General features: G+C 33.8%; 2 protein-coding genes across 2 annotated transcripts in view; one reads left to right on the top strand and one right to left on the bottom strand.

Annotated features, from left to right (window-relative positions):
• Positions 1-15,741, top strand: part of LOC150092780 (myosin light chain kinase, smooth muscle-like) — a 53,739-nt gene extending 37,998 nt beyond the window's left edge. Inside the window, exons 4-11 of the mRNA XM_090414613.1 lie at positions 619-825; positions 1,892-2,033; positions 4,414-4,613; positions 6,753-6,905; positions 10,941-10,986; positions 12,512-12,589; positions 14,021-14,093; positions 15,060-15,741. Coding sequence (XP_090270739.1) covers positions 619-825; positions 1,892-2,033; positions 4,414-4,613; positions 6,753-6,905; positions 10,941-10,986; positions 12,512-12,589; positions 14,021-14,071 — 877 coding nt within the window. The 3' untranslated portion in view covers positions 14,072-14,093; positions 15,060-15,741. The remainder of the gene's footprint in view (positions 1-618; positions 826-1,891; positions 2,034-4,413; positions 4,614-6,752; positions 6,906-10,940; positions 10,987-12,511; positions 12,590-14,020; positions 14,094-15,059) is intronic.
• A 1,070-nt stretch (positions 15,742-16,811) lies between these two features.
• Positions 16,812-22,072, bottom strand: LOC150092779 (uncharacterized). The gene is made up of 2 exons (XM_090414769.1): positions 21,948-22,072; positions 16,812-17,713 (listed from the first exon to the last, which is right to left on the bottom strand). The coding sequence occupies exons 1-2, from the start codon at positions 21,997-21,999 to the stop codon at positions 17,082-17,084; spliced, it is 684 nt and encodes a 227-aa protein (XP_090270895.1). The 5' UTR covers positions 22,000-22,072; the 3' UTR covers positions 16,812-17,081.
• Positions 22,073-22,731: the final 659 nt, after the last annotated feature.

Here is a 22,731-nt window from a genome sequence, read left to right as displayed (position 1 = left end):
TTACACGGAGTTGGTAAGGTATTTCATCCTAAAAAATTGAAACAAACAGCCAAAAATACACGTAATGTAGATCGGATTAACCGCCTTATTGAAGCCTGTCATTAATTGAATTTTATTACAGCAAATTATTTGTTCGTTAGTGCTCATTGTGTGATACGTAAGGAAAAGATAATAAAGCTAACGAGTATATAGAGCTAGTATAAAAATAAGTACTAACTCTGTGCGAAGCATGTTTTAAGCATAATGGATAAAATGACTAGAAAATAATAAATATGCCTTATTTATTATTTTCTCTAATAATGTCTCTCTAATTAGGCATATTTTCATTGCAAATTGTGAATTACAGATTTAAATCAATTTGTCTGGTTGCTGTTGGCCGAGTGGACAGTGACCAACAGGCTGTGTTGGGATCCCAGGAGGGCATTTCTGTTTGTAATATGACCCTTAACCAACCACGATACTAATGGGAATAGGTTTTCCTTAAAGTGTAACCTCCAACCTAACAGATCATTGCCGATCTATGCAGACAGTGATATTTATGAAAAGTGAGATTTTCATGAAAAATATAATGATGGACGTATTATCCTATATTAAAGTGTTTTCACTGTTTTTTCCCAGAGGAAAATTTGGTACCGTTTACCGTTGTACAGAGAAGACGAGTGGTAGAACGTTTGCGGCCAAATTCATCAATACACCTCGCGTAGATGACAGATTGGATGTGGAACGAGAAGTGGAAATTATGAGGTGTTTACAGCATCCTCGACTGTTACAACTTTATGACGCATATGATGACGGGAAAAGAGAAATGTGTCTCGTTTTGGAACTGTAAGTAATAAAAAAATTTGTTAATTGTAATTATCGTAAGCTTTTTTAATCTGAATGGATGTTACGAAATTGCATTTATTTATAAACTTGAATAATCAAATAGCATTTTGCATCATTAAAAGAAAGCTTAAAAATGATACCAAGGAATCAAATAGAAAATTTTGAGAGCAACTCGCTTAAAGAGAGCGAGGAGAAAAACAGCACAATCGAATGCCAGTTATCAGCAGGCAGGAGTTCACTGCTTACTTCATTTCCAGTAATAACCCTCTTACAATTAATCTGAGGTTATCTAGTCTTATTGCTACATTAAGATAATTTCAAGCCTTCCCCCGAGCCTTAACAAATTGTAACACTAGACAGAATTCATCTCGCTGATGCGCGAACATTCTGTGAATATTTTATTTTATTTATTTTTTTTTTTTAATCCATTGGTCTAACTGGAAGGCAGAAAAGTTCGAAAAAAAAATTTCTATCTTTTCAGGAGACTTTTGACCTTTTACGTTGAGGCTGCTTTAGACGATAAGCTTTGTTTAAGACCTTACTGGAAGTTGGACGGAGCCGTTGAAAATGCTCAACTCTGTTGAAAATTATCCTAATCCTCGCTCTCAATCGTACGTTACCTCTTTTTATTTCTCGTTTTATGTCAAATAAAAATCAAAGACTTATACTAGACACTCTGGATCAAATGTGCGTTGCATATGGATATTTTGAAATAAACAGAGACCCCATTTCTCGTCATCTGTTTGCATAGTTATGACCAATTTTTAGTAATTTCGATATATCCGTGTAAATTTGCAAACTTCACATTTTCAAAATTTGTATTCGGGATGTGGTTCATTATCCTTTTGTAATGCACGTTACTATTTATGGAGCATTTCATTTACAGCATACGAGTAATTTTAATCGGATTTTGTGTACTGGAAAGTTAGCTTCGTTGTCATTTAGAATCTCGGCGCAGTATATGTATTTTGGAAATTTAGAAATTGCACAAAATAGGTATAAATATGTCATTTAAGCTTTTATAAAGGAAAGTTGTTTAATAGTCTATTTCTCTTACTTTTGGCAGCATAACAGGAGGTGAGCTTTTCGAGAGGGTTATAGACGATGACTTCATTCTTACCGAAAAGGTTTGCACGATTTTTGTTAGACAGATCTGTGAGGGAGTTCTTTACATGCACCAACAAAACATTTTGCATTTAGACATGAAAGTAAGTATAGCAATAATTAAGCTAATCTTTACTTACATATTTAGTGCTAAATTACTATACGATGATTTACAGAAAACTTGTAAAGCAATTATACTTAGGATATCGTTGTAGCTTGATGATTTGACATTAGCAAGCATTAGTATGATATTCGTTTGTAAGGAGTAATCGAGTACAGGCAGTGTAGGCAATTCTAATGAAAAAGAAAGTTGGCTACGTCACAAATCATCTCGCTTTAATTATTTACATAATAGTGCTTTTAAAAGTAGTAGAATATCTCCCAATTAAAATCAATCATTTAGTATGCCACTGCAGCATTTGTAATCATTCATTGTTCATTTATACTTTAGTTATATTGCGTGGTTTGTCACTAGCGGGCAGTGTTCGAAACAAAACAGGGAGATTCCATGTATTTCAATGTAGTGTGATAAATAAAAGGAAATGCTATTATGTTATATTAATGCAGTATGATTCGTTGTTCTTGAACACTAAGCAAAAATGATTAAAGAAGTTCAACTGGATTACATTTGCTTTTAAAAACAGGCATTAAGTATGGAAACACCATTAAGTGACAGAAACGGATGAGACTGCATTACAAAATATTGTGCATTCTAAAACCATGACGGAGCGTTAGAAAAGATTGTGCATTTTTCTTGTCATGTAATTGCCGATTATCTTAATCAGGAGTTCACTGCAGCTGTAGAAATCTGTGCTAGCACATTATCTAGTGCATCCCACCTTTTTCTTGGAAGGTCTACTACGTACAATCCAAAATCTTCTCTTTCAGGGTTAATAATGTTAGGGAATCAAGTATGCTGGCGAGGTTATGGTATGGAATACTTCTGTTTTAGACTAGATTTCCTCTCACAGCAATCGATAAAGAAACAATGAATTAACATTTATTTCAGTGGATACGATACAACCGAGTATCACCAAGATCGCACCTCTACACTAGCAGGACTGTAGTGAGCGGATTATAGAGACAACTGTATAGGTACATAATACTTCGTTAAGAGTCAGAACGTAAACTTGCATCTGAAGGCAAACTCACCGTGTCTAATTTCACTTCAGGAAATGATTAGTTCAACGGAGAAATGAGTCAAAATATCAGTTTATTCGAAGTTTAGTGGAAAGTGTTTTCAGTAGAGTGGTACCATTTATCGCAACTTGGACTAATTGTCGAATAAGTTTCATGAAACACTAAGATATCCATAAACTTGCTTATTCAATTATAGCAAATTAGAATAGAGTGAACTGGACTTCCCATCTACATTCTTATAGCTTATGGTTTGTTTTTATTGCAATGATTTCTGATGTAATTTTAATTGATTATTTTGTAAAACAAGCATAAATGCTTTTCAGTTCATTGTATGTATTTAAGTTGTTTTCTGTCACAAGAAATACAACCGGAATTCTGATTTGCATCCTTTTTTTCTTTCTCGCCTCTAGTAGTTTTATTTCAGTTCATAAGAAATGGGACATTGCAATCTCTAAAATTTTCATATAATCGGGACTGTGGCGATCTAATAGTTGATTTATAGAATGATCACAGCCCGTTTGACGTTGATTATGTTATTTGATGAACTTTGCTAATTTCGTAAACAAGACTTTATAGATTGATTTAAACATCTGATATAGAGGAAGTTTAATATTTTTAAAGATAGTTTCTATGAAAGAAAGCTGAATGGGTTTTTGCTTATCTATCTACATATTCGAGTAGTTATTGTGGATATAAAAGTCTTAAGTATTTACTTCAAATTTGTAAGGGATATAAGACATACATTTACATACTGTTGAAATCGCGAGCTTCTGTGTACAATAAGGATGGTGAAATTCATAATGTAAGGGGTTTACCCTACATTACTCGATTTGTGGTGTATTTAATAATTGATTAGGATATAGTATGCAGTATTGGTTTAGAAAATAAATATTATGAAATAGAAATAATATTAAAATACGTTAATGTTCGGTCTTGTCTGCTTCTCCAAAAAATATATCTAGGATGAAGGACTAAATCATCTAATTATTAGGATCTAACTAATCATCTACAAAGGGGGGGGGGGATAAACTTTAGAGCCCACCATTAGCAGACAGAAAGTTGAAACACAATCTGTTAGCAGTAGTCCATTGTTGTAATAACAGTAATCCATCTGTTATTTATGTCTTTACTATTTTTTTAATCAGTTTAGAAAACTACTACTGTAGTGCGACTAACGAATGCAATTCATTCAGTGGTCCGATATTATCAATATCTATCCAATATTATAACTAAAAGGTTCTTAAAAAAATATTTGTTTATTTTCAAAATTAGAATTTTGGATTTTAAATCTTGGATTTGGAAAATTTTAGATTCTAATGATTTTACCTTTCTGTACAATTTTAGCCTGAAAATGTGCTCTGCATTAGTAAAACAGGAAACAGAATAAAGTTAATCGACTTCGGTCTAGCAAGGATGTACGATCCCAAGAAGAAGCTTAAAGTGCTATTTGGTACACCTGAGTTTGTAGCCCCCGAGGTCGTGAGTTTTGATACTATCAGCTACACGACAGATATGTGGAGCGTGGGAGTTATTTGTTACGTTCTGTAAGTTTTTTTAAATCTACACTAATAATTTTGTAATATTGACATTGTTCTTTATATGAATGCATTTCGAGTACTTTTTGTTTACAGATGAAGCCGAGAAGTTTCGAGAAATAAGTTTGCCGATTGAAATCGTACTTATTTCATCAATGGATAATCGGAAGAGATTATCTCAAAACGACTCGTACTTAATGCAGTAAATCATTTTAACACTGCTCTGATTGAAGATAAAGTGAAAACAAACTAATAACGAGTTTGTTTTTTTAACTCGTTGAATTGAGAGTAACGTATGTTATTTGAAAAGACATGGTTATATCTTGTCGGATTTAATATTTCTTCTAGCATACTGTTACAGATGTCATTATCGTAAGTTTGATTTAAGGATTGTAGTCAGTGCACCATACTGACACCATATATCGGTGACTTTTTTTGAGAAAGTTGCAAATCAGTTTTTCTGGTTAATGTGATTCCGAATTTTCTGTATTTATGTGTAACAATAACTTTAATTATGGCCTTGTAGCTATTCTCTGCGTCTATATTTGTTGAGTTGCGGACCTGATCTCTTTCAATGTATTTGCTATATTTTTCCCATATTTTTGTCTACCTGAAATTTGGATACTTAGTAACATTGTCAATTATTTACTAGAAAAATTACTGGTATTTCGTTTTAATATATCTATTACGTATTATTTCTTAATTATATTTTTGTTCTTTCTAGTTGCTATTTTAACCAATAACTGAATATTTTCGTTCACTTTTACATCAATCCCACACACGAAAAGTTAGAAAAACTATGGCATAATAGTGATACGTGCGGGTTATCGGTTAGCGAGAAAGGATGCCAATATTTTATGAATAGTTGGGGTTCTGTTCATTGGAGAAAAGCGGTGTGGAGAAAGGTCTTCCAAACTGCACAGATAGATGAAATGAAGGAAAATGTTGTGATTTGGTTCAATGAATTTGTAGTAGAACCATATATGGAAACTGAGCAAAAGCTACTCGTTCGTACACGATTAAAAGAAAGTGAAGGGACGATGTTGGCTAGTTTGGTAGAACGACGTCAGTGAAAATACTGATAAAGAGACATAATCTGGAAAGGGATTGGCGAGAAAGATATACAGGCGGATGAATTGTCCGCTTCTGAACACAGTTTGGCATATCTTTTGTATTCTATTCATAACTTTCTCATGTAAGAAACAAATGTGAACACCCGATAGTCATCTCTGTCAAGTTGTTTATCCAAAATCCACTGCGTGAGCATCCTTCCTGAGCAACAGGAAACATTTTATTGCTCAGGTGTACATGTTAAAAAAAATCGATTTAAACAATGTATCATGTATTGAAACCAGCAACAAAATATGTGCAGTACTCTTGAGAGTGTTAGTTCATCATAGGACGTATGAGTGGAAAACATTTTGACATAAAACGGCTGGACATTATTCGTGGGGAGCCACCCTGCATTTTTATTACATCTTAACTCTACAAGGCAATGATGTCAAAGGGTATATGCCACTAGGGAAGGCACGGACGTCTTAATTATAGCAAAATTTTACGATGTATTTGTCTTCGCATTTTAGAAAAAATGCAACAAGTGTTAGTAAACATGCCACAGTGCAAGAAATATAGAATTGTGTAGGTTATTGAACTCTCTACTCCCATTAATATATTCGCTGGAGTCGAGAGTAAACAAGTGTTTTGTAGTGTATGACCGCACTTCTGTGACAATATTTTTCTTCACTCTATATTTTCTATAGGCATCATTTGTGACAAACCGCTGTGTGTTGCGTTGCCATTCCTGTGACTTCAAAGAATTCCTTCTATCGACGTTACTTTTATGCATCAGGTTGTTTTAAGTAGGAATACATCCATTTCGGAGTGCTACTATTTCTGAGAAACAAATCCGTATAAGTAGTTTCTAGTACAGGCAATGTAATCTTATTGTTTATGACAGTAGCGAGGCTATTTTCATTTTTCAGTGTAATGTGTCAAAACATAAGAATCAAAAAATGTTTCTTCTCCAGCCACGCTGACTCCAACAATTAGGTTTACACTAAAGCATAACTAGAATCATGCCTTTTCATTTCTAAATAAAGCAAATACAGTATTATCCCTTTAAACTGAATGGATGCTTTGTTTTTGCAGGCTATCAGGATTATCCCCGTTCATGGGCAACAGTGATCTGGAAACAATGGCGAATGTAACGAAAGCTGAATATGACTTCGATGATGACTGTTTTGACAACATATCTGACGAAGCGAAGGATTTCATTGAAAAACTTCTCCTCAAAGATCGGAAGTGAGTAAAAATGAAAACAATTTAATTTATTGAATGTTCGTTTCTTTTACAATATCATTCATTGAAAAGTAGGTCTTACTTTGGAAAATATTTCTAACTCATTAATGAAATGATTGCATTTGCAAATTTTTTCACTGAACAAGCATTTAACTTAGGGTATCAAGTTACTAACTGGAGCACAAATTTGATGGGTCCGGTTCGGACCAATCATATGTGTGCAAAGATGTCTATATGTGTAAGGCTAGAGAAGAATAGAGATCTGCAAGTTGTCCAACTGTGTCAGACAGACAAAGACAAAAGAAAAAACAGGTAGATTATTATGTTTTGTACACGAATGCTAGGGGTATCAGAAACAAAGAGATGGTTTGTTGCCTTAGTCAATACGTTACAACCTCAGATTGTAGGTATCAGTGAGACCTGGCTATCAGAATCAGACCTACTAACTTGAATCGAGTGTCCAGGGTACAGTATTTTTAGTAAGGATAGGAGTGGAGGGGGTGTACTGCTAATATCGGATGACTTGGATCCAGTTAGGGTTGAGTCCTATGACTGTAGTACTACTACTAATAACAATATTTCATGTGGTACTGAGTTTGAAGCCATCTGGTGCGAGGTGGAATCTATCAAGATCAATTACATAGTGGGGTGTTGTTACAGACCTGGTGGATCCGTTGCTAGTGATGAAGAAATGCATCACCAAATAGAAAATGTGAGCGCGGAAAGAGTAATCATAATGGGAGACTTGAATTATCCAAATATTGATTGGGTAGCAGTAGAATCTCATGTGAAGAATGAAAATGCATTTATTGAGCTGTTGCGGACAACTTCCTCAAGAAGCATGTGACAGACGAAACTCGAGGTCAAAGAGTGTTAGATTTGATTATAGTGTCAGAGGACGTTTCAGTTAAAGACGTAACTATTCTGCCTCCGGTTTGTGACAGTGATTATGCGGTACTCACTTGGGAATTGACTAAGTTTAGGAAATGTCCCATTCAGAAAAGGTTACATGCTGAACTACAAAACAGGAAATTATGACCAACAGGAGTATATTAAGTTCAGTGGAATGGGTTCGGTTGCAGGATGAGAAGCATTTAAACAATACTCACATGATGCGATATCAGAATGTGTACCGAGAGTTTGAAGAATAAATAGAGTAGGAGTCAAATGGATGTGTAATCTTATTAAGCAAGAAATTCGTAAGAAAAGGACGATGTGGAAGGAATACCGTTTGCATTAGGATGACGTCCGTTATGAACATTATAAGCAGCAGCCTAGAATAGTCACAACTGTTGTACGAAGCAAAGTCTGAGTATGAACAGAAACTGGCTCCGCTTGCTAAAGACAATTCACAAAAATGCTACCAATATTCTGCAAGTAAAAGAAAGAATAACTCTTATAAATCCAGATAAAGTGAGGGTTACAGATGCAGAAGAGGTTGTTCAGTTAATGAGTGTCCATTTTGTTAAAAGCTATCAACCTGGTGAACGCAACATTGAGCTCACTGTTACTTCTTCGCTAGATGAAGAAACGAAGTTTCTTCATCTATAAAAAGTGAGAGCCGAGGTTTTAGACTATTGCACAAATTGAATAAAAATTCAGCAATATGGACTGATGGAATATCAGAACGTGTGATAAAAGAGTGTTCAGCTGAACTGGCCATTCCTTTGATAATTTAATATGAGTTTCAGAACAGGGAAGATTCGCAGGAATGTATAGTAATTCCATTGCACAAGGGTGGCGCAAATACCGATGTATCCAATTATCAACCCATCAGTATCTCAGGAGTGGTGGTGAAGTTTTGGAAAAATTGGTTAGGGCTCACATTCAGAAATGGGTTGAGAGTGAATCTTTACTTTGCAATGAACAACATGGGTTTACTAAGACAGTCATGTCTTAACAACTTGCTCACATTCTATAATAATGTTACAATTGAATTGGACAAGGGGAATGGATACGCCATGATACTTTTGGATTTGAGAAAATTGGTTTGGGTTACAGAATATTAGCATGCATAAGAAGATGCCGACTGACAGATATCAAAAAGTGGTATACGGGGAATTTGAGTCTGCAAGGGTTAAGGTAATAAGTGGTGTACTACAAGGATCAGTGCTTGGTCCACTATTATTCAATCTGTGCATTAATGATACTGGGAAGGATTTGACAAGCGACATACAGCTATTTGCTGATGATGATGGAAAAATAAGTAGGGTAATCAGAAATGCTGCTGATACGCAGTACTTGCAGAATAAGCTGGAATTGTGGGCATGGGAAAATGGGTGTCAGTTCAATGTGAGTAAATGTAAAGCAATTCACTTCGGCATCATTAGATATCCAATGTCTCGTATTATATTGGTGGGAGTAGGCTAGAAAAAACTGAGGTTAGGGATCTTGGAGTGTTAATAGATAAGAAGTTGAAGTTTAGAGGCCATCTCAAAAGATAATTGCAATGCTGAAACGAACATTCACATGTAAAGATAAGGATGCCATTTTGTCTTTTTACAAGGCTTTGATAAGACCTCACTTGGACTATTGTGCGCAGGTCTGGTCTCCTGGTTTCCGTTGAGAATCTGATATATTGGAGAGATAACAAAGGAGAGAGTGTTAAAAATGATGTCAGGATTGTGAAATACTGATTACGAAGACAGATTGAGAATTTGTAGACACTAGCAAACAGGAGAAAGAGGGGTGATACGATTGAGACTTACAAACTTATGAAAGGGTCATACAGGATTTCAGTTGATGGAAGTATTCAATTTATGGAGGGTTGGGAAAGGACGAGAGGGTATCCTTGGAAGCTGAGAATGAAGGCCGCCAAGAAGGGTGTGAGGGCCAGATTTTTCTCTCAGAGGATGGTGCATGATTGGAATGGATTGCCATTGGATGTTGTGAGCGCGAGCAGTGTGAATGAATTCAAGAATAAATATGATAACTGGTGTGTGTAGCATGTGGCCTCCCTCAATGAGTCTCTGATTCCCTGGAAGTCTCTATTAATAATAATAAATCCACGTTTAATTAGAATTAGCTGCTTCTGTAGCCTTGTGGAAATAGTGTTTACTTCTGTGTAGCTAGACTAAGAAAGAATATTTAATTCACTATTACTGAAGGATGGTGAGGGACTGCCAATCTGTCTGCAAAAAATTAGAACTAAAGGATGTCAGTTTACTACTTTTGGTGTATAAGACATTAGGCGATATTTGACTGTAGTTTAATTTAAACCCATTTGGGCGTAGCGTGTTAATACATTAATAGCTTACTCAGAGCTGTTTGTCTTAATGCAATTATAATTTTGAAATTTTAAGTGACATATGATATTCTTTTAAAATTAAACTTAAATAGATTTATTTACTATTGACGGCCTTTCAGAGGACTATTTCCATCTACGGAGGCTAAGGTATGAACACGAATTACAAAACTTCATACGTATAAGATGATATACACATAAATAAAAACCAAATGTGTTCTAGCTTGGTTTTATTTAAATATTGAATAATAGATTATAAATGCTATATTATTTCATAGAGAGATAAAACTACGTTGGTCACTTGAAAATTTCTTTATTTCTTTCTCATAACATGTTATTATTTTCAATATTAGGCTTTGGGAACTAGAGCTATTTTTCTATGGCGGATCAATGAATGGAGATTAAGAATGCAGACTAAACACTGCTGGTATCACAGCTTTCAGTTTAGTTTACTTTTCTAGTCTTAGATGAGTACATTCCCCCAGCACCTCTTTTTTTATCGGTATTACAATATTGAAGACTGATTAGTAGTTTCTCAAAACATTTTCCCGTTCTATTTAAATACTTGAACTTATAATTCTTTCAGAGCGGATTGATTTTCTTCAGAAGTTTTTAATCTCTCTAATCGATGAAAATGAAATTACTTTGTGCTCAGATTATTAATATGTGCGAAAAATTAATTACATATTTTCTAACGTGTATAATTATGATGTTCAGGATGAAGTTAAGTTAATCCTGAAATAGATACGTATATATATTTGAATATTAATACTTCCTAATTTTTCTTGTTGCAGTGAGCGAATGACTGCTGTAGAAAGTTTAAAGCATCCGTGGTTGGCGGTAAGTGTCTAATTTAATGATCTCTCAATTGAATGCGAACATGCTCATTTAATGAATGATTTTGTGTTTTTTTCCCGAAGAGTATTGGATTACTATTTGTCACTTTGGAATTTATCTCAGTTTTTCGTCACATGTTTTTAAAGACTAAACTTTCAATTAACTTACAATCCAATCGAATCGTTAAGTACGTTATGAGAATTCTTCAGTACTTAAGAGTATTTTTTCTCTTTAACTGTATTTCAGTAATGTTCGTTAGTGATCCATAATAAGGAAGGTTTCTGTTATTAGAAAATAGCTAATTGATCAAGTCGTTAATATAAATCTGCCGAATGTTGCTTTGCAGTAGAGATTATTGTATTTGTGTCTGTTTAAGTAGGTGCACTCAAGATGGATATGCTCTTACGTGAGCACACAACTTTAAAAAACAAAAATTGGTAACTGAATAGTTCTTTCCCCGTTTCTTCATTTGTTAATGTAATCACTTACGTTTTCTCACTATATGACCTACTGCTACTTACTATGCTTACCTGCTTTCTATACAGGGATAAATACTTTTTATTTTCCCATGACTGCTTTTATCCGATATCTTTTTTTCTGTTTCTGTCCTGGCCTTCTTTACCTCGTGAGCTGACTGCTTCTCTCATTTTTTTTTCTTTCTTTTACGTGGTGCTTTGTACTGATCTTGGGAACTATCTTTTATGCAGGCAGAGAGTTCTTGATGCGCGTATGTCATAGATGTGCATCTTGTGAGAATCCTGTCGTAGGGGCATTTAATCATATGACTGGGTTCTAACACCTAGCTCTAGGAACTCAACACTGAATTTCTTCAAGGCACGTCAGATCTCGATTAAGGAGACGGTAATCTTTCGACTGACTGTGAAATTCATCTCCCAGTCAATCGTAAACATCAATGCCGAAGACTCGATTCGAACCTCCAGCTTGTTGGTAGGGAGCGGATACCCTAACTAGTTGGGCAACCAGCCTGTCTATTCTAACGATTTCTACGTAATGGCTGTAGATTTATACAAGGTATCATCGGTATAGGATGGCAAAAGACTTGACAGATATTAGGAGTCAATTGTCTGTTGGTTTCTGAAAATTGTGGCATTTCTTTCGTCAAAGTTTAGGTGTAAGGAGTTACTTTAAGTCTGTTGGTGGAAGCGGGATCTCACTGGCTTTTGCCACTCAAGTGTGTTAGTTTGTAGGAGTGAAAGCAGAAGTAATTAGAATATACAGTGTATGTATATATGTATGTGTGTGTATGTATGTATGTATGTATGTATATATGTATGTGTGTGTATGTGTGTGTGTATGTATGTATGTATGTATATATATATGTATGTATGTATATATATATATAGTGTTTCTGTTCGATTTCTTTATGCCCTGTTGCCAGTTTATTAGCCAGAACGGCTACCTTTCTGTAATTCTATTTTAATATTTTTAATGTCATTTTTGGATACCCTTAAACGTTTTGAAAATTTTAGCACCCAAACAAAGAGTTATGCAATTCTTTATCTTGCAGAAAGGTAAGAAGGAAGAGAAAGAGACGACTTTGGACAAGAAAAATCTGAAGAGGTTCGTGATAAGGAGACGTTGGCAAGTAAGTGAACGGTATTACTTGAAACTTGCCGTGCGTTAAACTCGGTCTTAATGTGGGCGCTATATTTTTGCTGAGAAATTTAAGATTTCTTTTTTAATATTGTTTCATGATTCGCAAAAATGTCTAATTCTTTATTCGCAACACACAAAACATTTGAATATAGCTTTAAAATAGTTAATTCAAGTCGTATTTTCCATTGATATTGATTTGAAGTTGTAAACGAATGAATGAATTAATTCAACTTTCGTTCTATTATGTCATTGCTTATTCTATTACGTACGATAAAAGTTGAATCATTCTTTGATTATATATTAGGGAAAGTGACGAACATGATTATGAAACTATTAAGATTATTAGCTCTATGCGAACCATTTGAATTAAGATTCTTGAAGAAATAAAGTTTAGGGATATTGTGAAAAAGAATTAACAAACGTGTTGTGTTCCGAGAAATTATACCTCTTCAGTATAATTTTTTTCTAAAGAAATACTGTTTCATTCGGATAAAGGTTATCAGTACTAATACTACTATTATCAATAATACATACATAATATTTAAGCATTTTTCGCAAACGTTTCTACAACTATCATGTTCTTGGATCTTCGTGTATAAAGCATTAATCTCGTTAACTTAAGAAATACTATATTTTATTATTTTTTTTAAATTTCGTAACAATTTGTTAGATTTTCTGTTTGTTTTCATCTAGTGGGATAGATTGGTTGAAACTAAATGAGATGCTTAGTGATACAGACTCTTCAGATACTTAAGGAATCAGTATTTTCAGTTAGAGTACTATACGTTCGTTGCTGCAGAAAAATTGTCGTTTCTCAAATATTCAGACTTAATCCCTACGCTTAGTGACTTCTTTGTTATTAATATAAAATCAGGATATTAATCAACCAGGAAACAATTTCCACGACCAACTTTAATATTTTGTCCACATGTAGGTTCCAGATATTACTTATGAGGGATTCAAAAATGCTAATTATTTTTCTCCCAGTTTTACAAGATAAATATGCCCTGAAGCGCATATAGAAAAAAAAGCAGCCTATAAATAAGTAATCTCATTTCTCATGGGTGTCAAGAGGATAGCGCAAATGCGATGAACCATGCGATCATTTCACACTTCTATTCGTGTTTGGTTATGTTGTACCAGAATTTACCGTTTCATTTGGTATTAGAATAGCGAGATTATTTTTTTAAAGTTTTTTTTATTAACATATTCCAATATGAATCCTTTTATTTTTACAATAACAGACATGATAGTGGGAGTGAATAAATTTTGCTTGTCATTAAGTATTGATTTATAAAAAGTGGGCAGTAAGACTTTCCTATTTCTTTAATAATAATTACTAAAATATAAATTATATTTTAACATAAGATAATTGGCTTATAAAGTACTGATATATATAACTATGACTTATCTCTTCCAGAAAATTGTCAATACTCTCATTGCTCTGAAACGTATGGGGGCCACTTTTTAAGAACTGGTGGTGTGCTTTCAAGGTAATTTTCTTTTTAAATCTAATACCTTTTTGAAATAACGAACACCGTGTCTGTGTGTAAAGAAAGAGATAGTCTTCTTATTGCATGTAGGCTATGTCCAAAATCAATGATTAAATTAAAACCCAGGATTATGAACTTTCTCGTTGAATTTCAGACATAAAATATTTTATCATGTTCTTAGTTGAACTGAAATGCCGAATTCGAAGATAATTCCTGTAACTTACTGATCTGTTTAATCTATTTATTTTTTAAAATAAATAGATTAAACAGATCGATGCTGATGAAACTTAGTAGAGTGAAGAAAAAGTATGCCCATTTTATTTCTTATTAAAATATTTTCTGCAACGCCAGGAACGACTTGACTCCGTGGGTGTTGACGCCAAAATGTAATTATCCTTTGGAATAGTTCATTCTGATCACTCTCTAGGAATATTAATTAATGATACTTAGTAAATGTATTCCGGTACTAATCTTCTTGCATTAAGTAGCTAGTACAGCATAACATCGCGAACAAGCCTGCATTACTACTTTGTATACGTTCCCAAACTTAAAATAATTTCTTAGAAATAAATATTATCCCAAATAAAAGAGGTATATCGGCCAGTAAATCTTCATGTCCTTTAATTTTGTAGCAATTCAAGAGTCAGTTTTTCCTAACTTTTTTCATAACACTGATATATAATTTTTAATAGAAAAGAGATTAGTTTTTGTTTCAACATTTCTGTAGCGTCATTGTGAAGAGTAAAATTGCTGTTCTGTAAACGTTAATCTTAAATTGACCCGCAACCATCAAAAATATTGTGAAATTAATTCATTCTTAGTTAATTAGGTCTCTGAAATAGCAAACACTCTAAGAGCTATATAACTATTAAATTCCTTTTGCTTGATAAGTGATTAATTTCTAGCTATAGAAATTTAAATGCTGAGTTAAGTAATCCCTTGGTTTACTTATGTTTTCTATTTCAGGAGGTTCTACTCGGGATGACTGCAAGAACGTCCTCTTTCTGCACGTATCTCCGTCACAGGAAATGACGGTAAAAAAAGAAGGCATAGAGTTGACTATCCTTCTAAACACTGTTCGAATTATTCTATTATTTAAGACAACACACACACACAATACGTACGAGCTTGTAAACGAGGATGGTGATTGTGACACCTAATTGACCCTTTGACCGCTGTCATTTGTTTCCTTTGTATACAAAGCTTGGTTTCGGACGGCGTTCATCCAACAAGAGGTTCTGTTCGATTCCTCGTGTGCACATTCCTACGCCAGTCCCCCAAACCCCTCCTTTGCTTTTTCACCTATCCGTACTTATATGTATACACACAGGTGACACATCATTTTCCTCGTTCTGGCTCCTACGTGTTAACTAGTCACAATCGCACGTGTGTGTGTGTATTGGAGTGAGAAAAGTTTAACGTTGTTATATTTTCATGCAAAGGGTTGAACTGTATATTAAAAAGCTGCGCAATTATTGAATATATAGACTTGTATATGCACTTCTGTGTACAAATAGTTATATTTTGTCATTTGAAAAACAACAAAAAAAAAGTTCATGGAGTCAAGCGACTTGCATGCGTGTTCCAGTTGTTTATGGATCTGTCGTTCAGACGAAGGTGATAATAAAAAATAATAATAAAACTTGAAGAGTCTTTTCTTTAACGACAATTAGGCCTCTTTATAAACAAAGAAAAATACTGTGGAAAGTATAAAAAGAAATACCACAAATGAAGATAATTCTCTAACGTGTATTTAATTCTTTCTTTCAGATAAATGTGCTTTTTTCAGATACTGATTAATATTATTCTGCACTGTCATACTTCAATAGTTATGAGATCTTCCGATGGATTGAGAGTAAGAAACTTATTTTCGCGTTTTTTTTTTAATTAAAAAGTTTTGCTTTACTTTTAAACAGTTGGTGCTCTTTCACTTATGCCTCCAACTTTTTTAATAAGATATCATTGTCGATCTTTTGCTAATTGAAAAACTTGACAGCATAGTTAACATCAGTGTTTTTATATTCATGACACTTGCAGATTCATTTGATATTTCCCATACGATCATAGGTCTTGTATTTGATGAAAATAGTTCTAATTACAATAATAGTTAACGATGTGAAATGTTTAACTCATTTTATTACATTTAGTTTTCGTCTAAAATAATTATTCAATTAACACGAAAAGTCTAAAACAGTTCAAAAAGTTGACATGGTAATATCTCTTGTCTGCTAAAGATTTTTAGAGTAATGGAACTACAAGATATTTGGCAAAATTAGATCCGTATACTTCAAGGATGCGTTTCTTTTATAATTGCTGCGATCTTTACCATTATAAGCATAAAGCTGAACACATCTTCAAAGCAGCTTGGTATAGAACTGTAATTGTTTACTTTTGGATTGGCAAATAGTTTTATGGTATTAGACACAGATGCTCAGTGTAGTCAATGTAGGGTAAACTCTACTAATCTTAATGGTTAGTTTCATTTAATAATAAATTATGTACAGAAACTAGCAAGCAAAAAGTATTTGAGAATATGGAAAACTTCATATTATAATATAAACATAGCAGGATATTATTATACTGCAATGTTTAACTGTGCTTGAGTAATTATAACATATCATACCTGAAAGGCCAGCTTTTCAACTTACCCAGCATAGAAGAGTAACTAATATTTTCGGGGTTTTATCACATGTGTTTAAGAACTATACTCCAGTAAAGGAAGCTTTATTATGCGATTTATTATTCACTTTTCCAATGAGCTTTACTTTGATTAAAAAAAAATCAGAGATTCCTTTCTTTGGCTTCATTTTTAGTAACTGTTTATTGTTTTTGAAAACATAACAAATATCGTACTTTAAAAATATATTCACCAATAAATGTTTCCAAAATTAAATCTCAAATCAGTTCATGGAAAGGATATATCCGGAGGTTTACCTGCAGGAGGAGACGGTCCGCATTATGAATGAACCTTGTTGGATGTTTCTGTCACTATCTTCCAATTCGGGGTGTCATTGGAGGCTGAACCTTGATGATTACCAAACGAACAACTCGAGTTTTATCTGACTGTGTACGTTCATCTCCATCGGATCCGTTTGAAGATAAAGAAGAGTTCTCGCTATTTGTTGATTCTGATCTACTATTTCTTGGAAAGGAAACATTCCATTCATTTAATACTCTGCCTTTATCTGTAGGTTCATTAGGATAAATTACGCTGCTTTCAGAAATTTTTCTTTTGTGTTTTTGGATTAAATCCAGATATCGAAGTTTCATTTGTGTTCCGACATTAGTGCTTTCTTCGTTCTCTGAATTTGCAAATGTGTTTTGTCTTTCTTCCTTCTCTTCATTAAATGAAAAACGATCATCTAACCAAGCATCGTTCTTCTCTATCATTTGCTGTTTCATTATTTTCCAATGATTGGTCTGCATACCATCTTCTCTAGATCTTTCCTCTGTAGTTTTGATGCAGTCTACTTTGGTACATTTTTTCCCATATGGTATAGCAATTACGATCCCGTCGTCTAAAATTGTGGAATGTTTAGTTTCTGGATGCAACTGGTTGTCATCGATATTAAATGCATATTTAGAATGGGTATCAGTTTTCTTTGCTCTTGTCAAGGTATCTAAAAGATTATAACGGCATATTAAAAACAGCATTTCATTTTATATCTACAGGAATGAAAATAGTTTTTATTATATTAAATAATAAATTAACAAGAATTAATTACACAAGTGAAGCAAAATTACATTAAGTTTATATATAATTTAGATAATATACCAGGATATATTTCAATGTAGAAAAGTGGCCTTAAGCGACTTTTCATTTCTAAATTAAGGATGGTTATCCGTCAAAAGAGAAAACATAGTGTCTGAAACTGACTGTCAAGTTAACTCCATTCAGAAGTCCATGAATGGCCAACATTATCTGGCCATTCATGGACTTCTGAATGGACATTATCATCTATATACATTTTTGGTTTCTATCTCTCAACGGAGAAAATCTAATTAGTTAAAACCTATCAGCTCAATCTTAACAAAATATCCCTAACAGAGACCTGCTTATTGGGTGCCCAAAGTGGTTAGAAAAGCAACTTTGAGTGACGCTTTTTCAAATAGAAGAAGTGACACAGTTAGTCATGACAATTGGTTCATGACTTATGGACCAAAGCATTGACTACCTATTATACAGAAGTAGCGTGTTTGAAACTCCTTTGGCTAAGATAACCGCTTGCATCCATCTTAGCAACAACTCCACTAAACTATAATAGGTGTCCTGAGATATTTTGTGCCAACCAGAAAGAATAACGTCCAGGAGGTCAGCGACCGAGCAAGGCATTAATTTCGGATGGCGGATGATGCGCTACACATGGTCGATTAATTTCAAATCAGAATTAAGTAGCCTCGGGGAGCATGGACTGCTCTTCAAATCATGCTTGTATAATGCGAGACTTGTGATACTGGACGTTGTCTTGGCGGAGGAGTTTAGACCTATAAGGCTACATTGGCACCATGTAGGGTCTAACTGTTGCGAAACAATCCTCAGGTATGAATTAGCGATCAGGGTATGTTTAGTTGGAATGAAAGGATCCAATGATATTATCCACGAGAACAATCCCTCTACTAGGAAATGAAATCGCTACCACCAGCATGTTCCCAACCAAGTTGTAATATAAGTTTGTAATTTAAGGGTATGCTGATACACTGATTTTCTTTATCAATCACAGTTTCCTCAATTAGTAATGTATCTCTCACAAAATCCATAATTGTTGCATGCACAAAACAGAGAACAGCCTATCACATGTGCGAATATTTCATGTAAAGCAGAAATTTAGTTCTAAACACTGTATTTCAATAAGAATCCCATAGGTTCCTGTACTAAGTTTATTTAGTAAGCGAAACAAAAAATTATTATGCAGTCTAGTATGATAAAAGGTACTAAAACGTCTCACGAAAATCACATTTATCTTAAATTACAGATGAACAAGAAATGCATAAAAAAAAAAAGGAAAGATTGCAAAAACATCATGCTGTTTGATCACATGCTGAACCAACTCGTTCTACAAATGTATTGAAGATATTCCAGATACAAACTGAGCACAAATAACTTCTTGGATGATCAGAATTCTTTATTAATAAACGTCAAAATATGAACTTGGAAGAAAACGTATGAACTCTAGTTTAGGTGTATTAGCATTTTGACAACGTCGCTACCCCGATCCAAAGCTTGGACATCAGTGAAGTAAAATAGAGCAGCGTACATTCAATGAAGTAAAATAAAAGAAAAAAAGATACTATGAAAATGTAGTCATGGATGCTTCAAAAGAAACCGTGACAATATATACTTCACACGGTACAGTGAATAAAATGTATGGTTATATATAACTAAACCGGAAATCCTAATTCTTAAATAGAACTGATATACGCAGTATTAATGCGAGTATATTAACTGAAATAAGTGACATAAACCAAATTACTAGGCTTATATGGAACAATCATTTAGTGCCTCAAAGTTCCATATTCAGAATGTTAGGATGAATTTGGTTTCGGGGCATGATAGTTCCCTCATTACTGATCGTATACTCCCAGGAATTTCATCTTTCATAATAGTTTCTTTTTTATGAGAGTTTTACTCCAACATATCCAACGTGAGAGAAAGAAATCGATTGCATTACGTTTTCCCATCTGTTACTGCCCAAACTATACGAATTTCGAAAACCTGTGAGGGAAGGATTTACAATATTTCATTAGCAAACAGTATTTAAACTACGTCTTGTAAGTGTCATCGGACTTTTAGCATAACATTGAGTTCCTGTTACAAGGTAGATGTTTCCTTATTCAGAATTTAATCGTATGCGGTGAACCTACTTGTCTTCTTTTAGTCACAATTTTCTTTGTGACGAAAACGGAGAAGAGATATCATTAAGAATGTCATCTGTGAAAAAATGTCAGCGGTGCGAATTGCAAGTAACAGGTTTCATACGGATGTCGTAGAATTTTCCTCGCCAAACGTGGGATTTTCATCTGAACAAAACGACGCTGGAAGATCTAAGCAGTTTCTCATTGTGTGTGTGTGAGAGAGAGAGAGACTGTTTCGTATGGCTTAATGATCAAGATCTACTTCGCCTCGAACTGAAAAAGGATTCGTTGCGAGAGTTCAAGGACTTTAAAAAGAAAAAAAAATGCTCAAGGGAAGAAAGCTGATGGACATGAACACAGTCTATGATTTTCTACAAGACTTACCCTCCTGGAAAAATTTGGAACGTAAATGACCTGAAGAACTATTATTCAAGGCTATTCAGCTAAAGGTGAGTTAACCGTATAATATAATATAGGTTAACTCGCCTTTTAGCTGAAAACTAGTAAAAAGGAACTTCCACTGCCCTGTATAACATCAGATACAACGCACAATTAGGAACTCGACTTTCCGAGACAGTCTGCAGGAAAGTCGGGGTTCTTCATCCCGTAATTAGTCAAGCCAGCCATCCAGGAGAACACATTTACATACAAAGTGTATTTTTTTTTTTTTTTTCAGCCGGAGTGATTAGTGTAACCGACTGCTGGTTCCTCCGTGGGCATGGATGTTTGCGATATATATATAACGTAGAAAAAACATCAGTAGCCCACCTACAGTATAAAATATACTATAGGTTTGCAAATAACCTTTCGTGGGTGGGAGCAGCATAAAAATATAGGCATAGGGCTAACCACTCAATCCTGAAATTATGGTTATGAAATCCAAGATACTTGGAAAGTCATGCACGTCTAAGCGCTTCTTAAACCTAGATGATATAAAAACGAATAATCAAACTACCAAAATGATCATATGAAAAAACACCAACCACGCAACTACTTTATAGATGATAAACTTCTTTCTCAGTCACTAATTCTCATTTTATTTAGAAAATTTTGAAGGAATAATACCAAAACGATTGCATTTACTTGACAATCCATACGCTCTTGTAAAAGCAAACAGTTGCACAAATATTCAGATTTATTTGTCCAAAATGCATTCGTTTTGTATAAGAATTTCATATACATATTATCCGTATTTTTTTCATATGCATTTTACATCCAATCCTTGGAGCTACTCTTCAAATCTCATTTTCTGTGGAGAAAGTTTTAGAAAACATTTGCTGAAGTCCTTAGAACCACGTTTCTAGCTCAACAACTTTCTAGTTCCAAAATAATGAGTATCTATATCTAATTCGAAATAAATTCGTAGACTTTTACTTTTTGTTATCCATAATTCTATTACCAGATCCAGTAACAGAATAAAACTTAATCTGAATTATATATGAAAGGATTAAATTAGATCAGTTAAACTAAATCCAAACTGATAGGATTAGTTTACGAGATTTTTTAACATTCAAACGTTGGATGCGTTTCGAGATTCCTTGAACTATGAGAGATATGATAAACTACTACTTCACCCTTTGAATATAAAATAGGATCTGACGTTCTTGATAATAAAAGTGCCACTGAAGTTGTTTTGTCGTTAAACACTAGTACTCATTGTATTGTACAATCTTTTAAATTAATCATGCCGAATATGCCAACAAATAAATTCAAAAAAATTAAAAGTTTTTGCAGAGTTTTTCTACGCAAAAAGCATAGCCCTGTTTTAGCATAGTAAACAGTCCTGCTGTCCATAAAAAAAATATTACATTTTAATTTCAGTTTGGCTAGTTTAATTCTAGGTTAAGCGTTGGAATTTGTGACGTAATTTAAATGCGACTTAAAATTGTCATCAGAAAGTTCACAAAGCAGAGAAACTGAAACAAATAGCAATTGTCTAATATGATTATTTATGGATATTCTTCGCACATTTTATAATAGTTATTAAAAGTTGATTCTTACCAAAATGAAAGAGACAGATATAAGCAAATAAACTTTTCCAAACTGCAGTCATGTCCACGATAGGCTTGCTGAGTTTAGCTTCAACTGCAAATCAAACTCGCTCTGTAACTACCAACTCCCTTATTATATACATGTGAGTCTACCCACGAAAACCTACACTAAAGAGTCACCCCCACTTTTAAGTATCTAAAGAAATACGATCACTTGTCATTCTACAGGATAAAAGGGATATCCGAAGCTTTAAGGATTTCACTGAGTGGATATAAATGGAAAGATTTATAGCTAAATCTTGTTGTCTCTTCTGTGCGGTAGTAACAGATGTGAACTAATCTGTGTGCTGGTTTATTTTATAAATCATGAAATCAAATATCTTAAGACAGCTACGTACGTAAATCGTTTTTCATCTATCCAATGAGGCGGTGTGTACACACATATATATATATATATATATATATATATATATATAAATAAATTAAAAGGAACGCGTACTAACCACAGTGAAAATTATTTAATTGTAAATATTTCATCCTAAGTATCTTAGGACATCATCAGTTTAAAACAAAATTGTTTAAATCTACTGTACTGATGATGTCCTAAGACACTTAGGATGAAATATTTACAATTAAATAATTTTCACTGTGGTTAATGTGTTTCTTTTAATTATGATCCCGCCACGGGTTTCATTATTTAATATATATATATATATATGAAAATAAACAGCCATGATAATAAAAAGGTAAGTAGTATGATTTTTCTTAATATGTATAACGAGAGAAACCAGTTT

The sequence above is a fragment of the Typopeltis vanoorti genome, chromosome 25 (genome assembly GCF_054136105.1).
Source record: "Typopeltis vanoorti isolate ZY-2024b chromosome 25, IOZ_Tvanoo_1.0, whole genome shotgun sequence".
Taxonomy (NCBI): domain Eukaryota; kingdom Metazoa; phylum Arthropoda; class Arachnida; order Uropygi; family Thelyphonidae; genus Typopeltis; species Typopeltis vanoorti.
The sequence above is the reverse complement of the archived record's forward strand: the minus strand, read 5'-3'. Positions and strand labels throughout refer to the sequence as shown.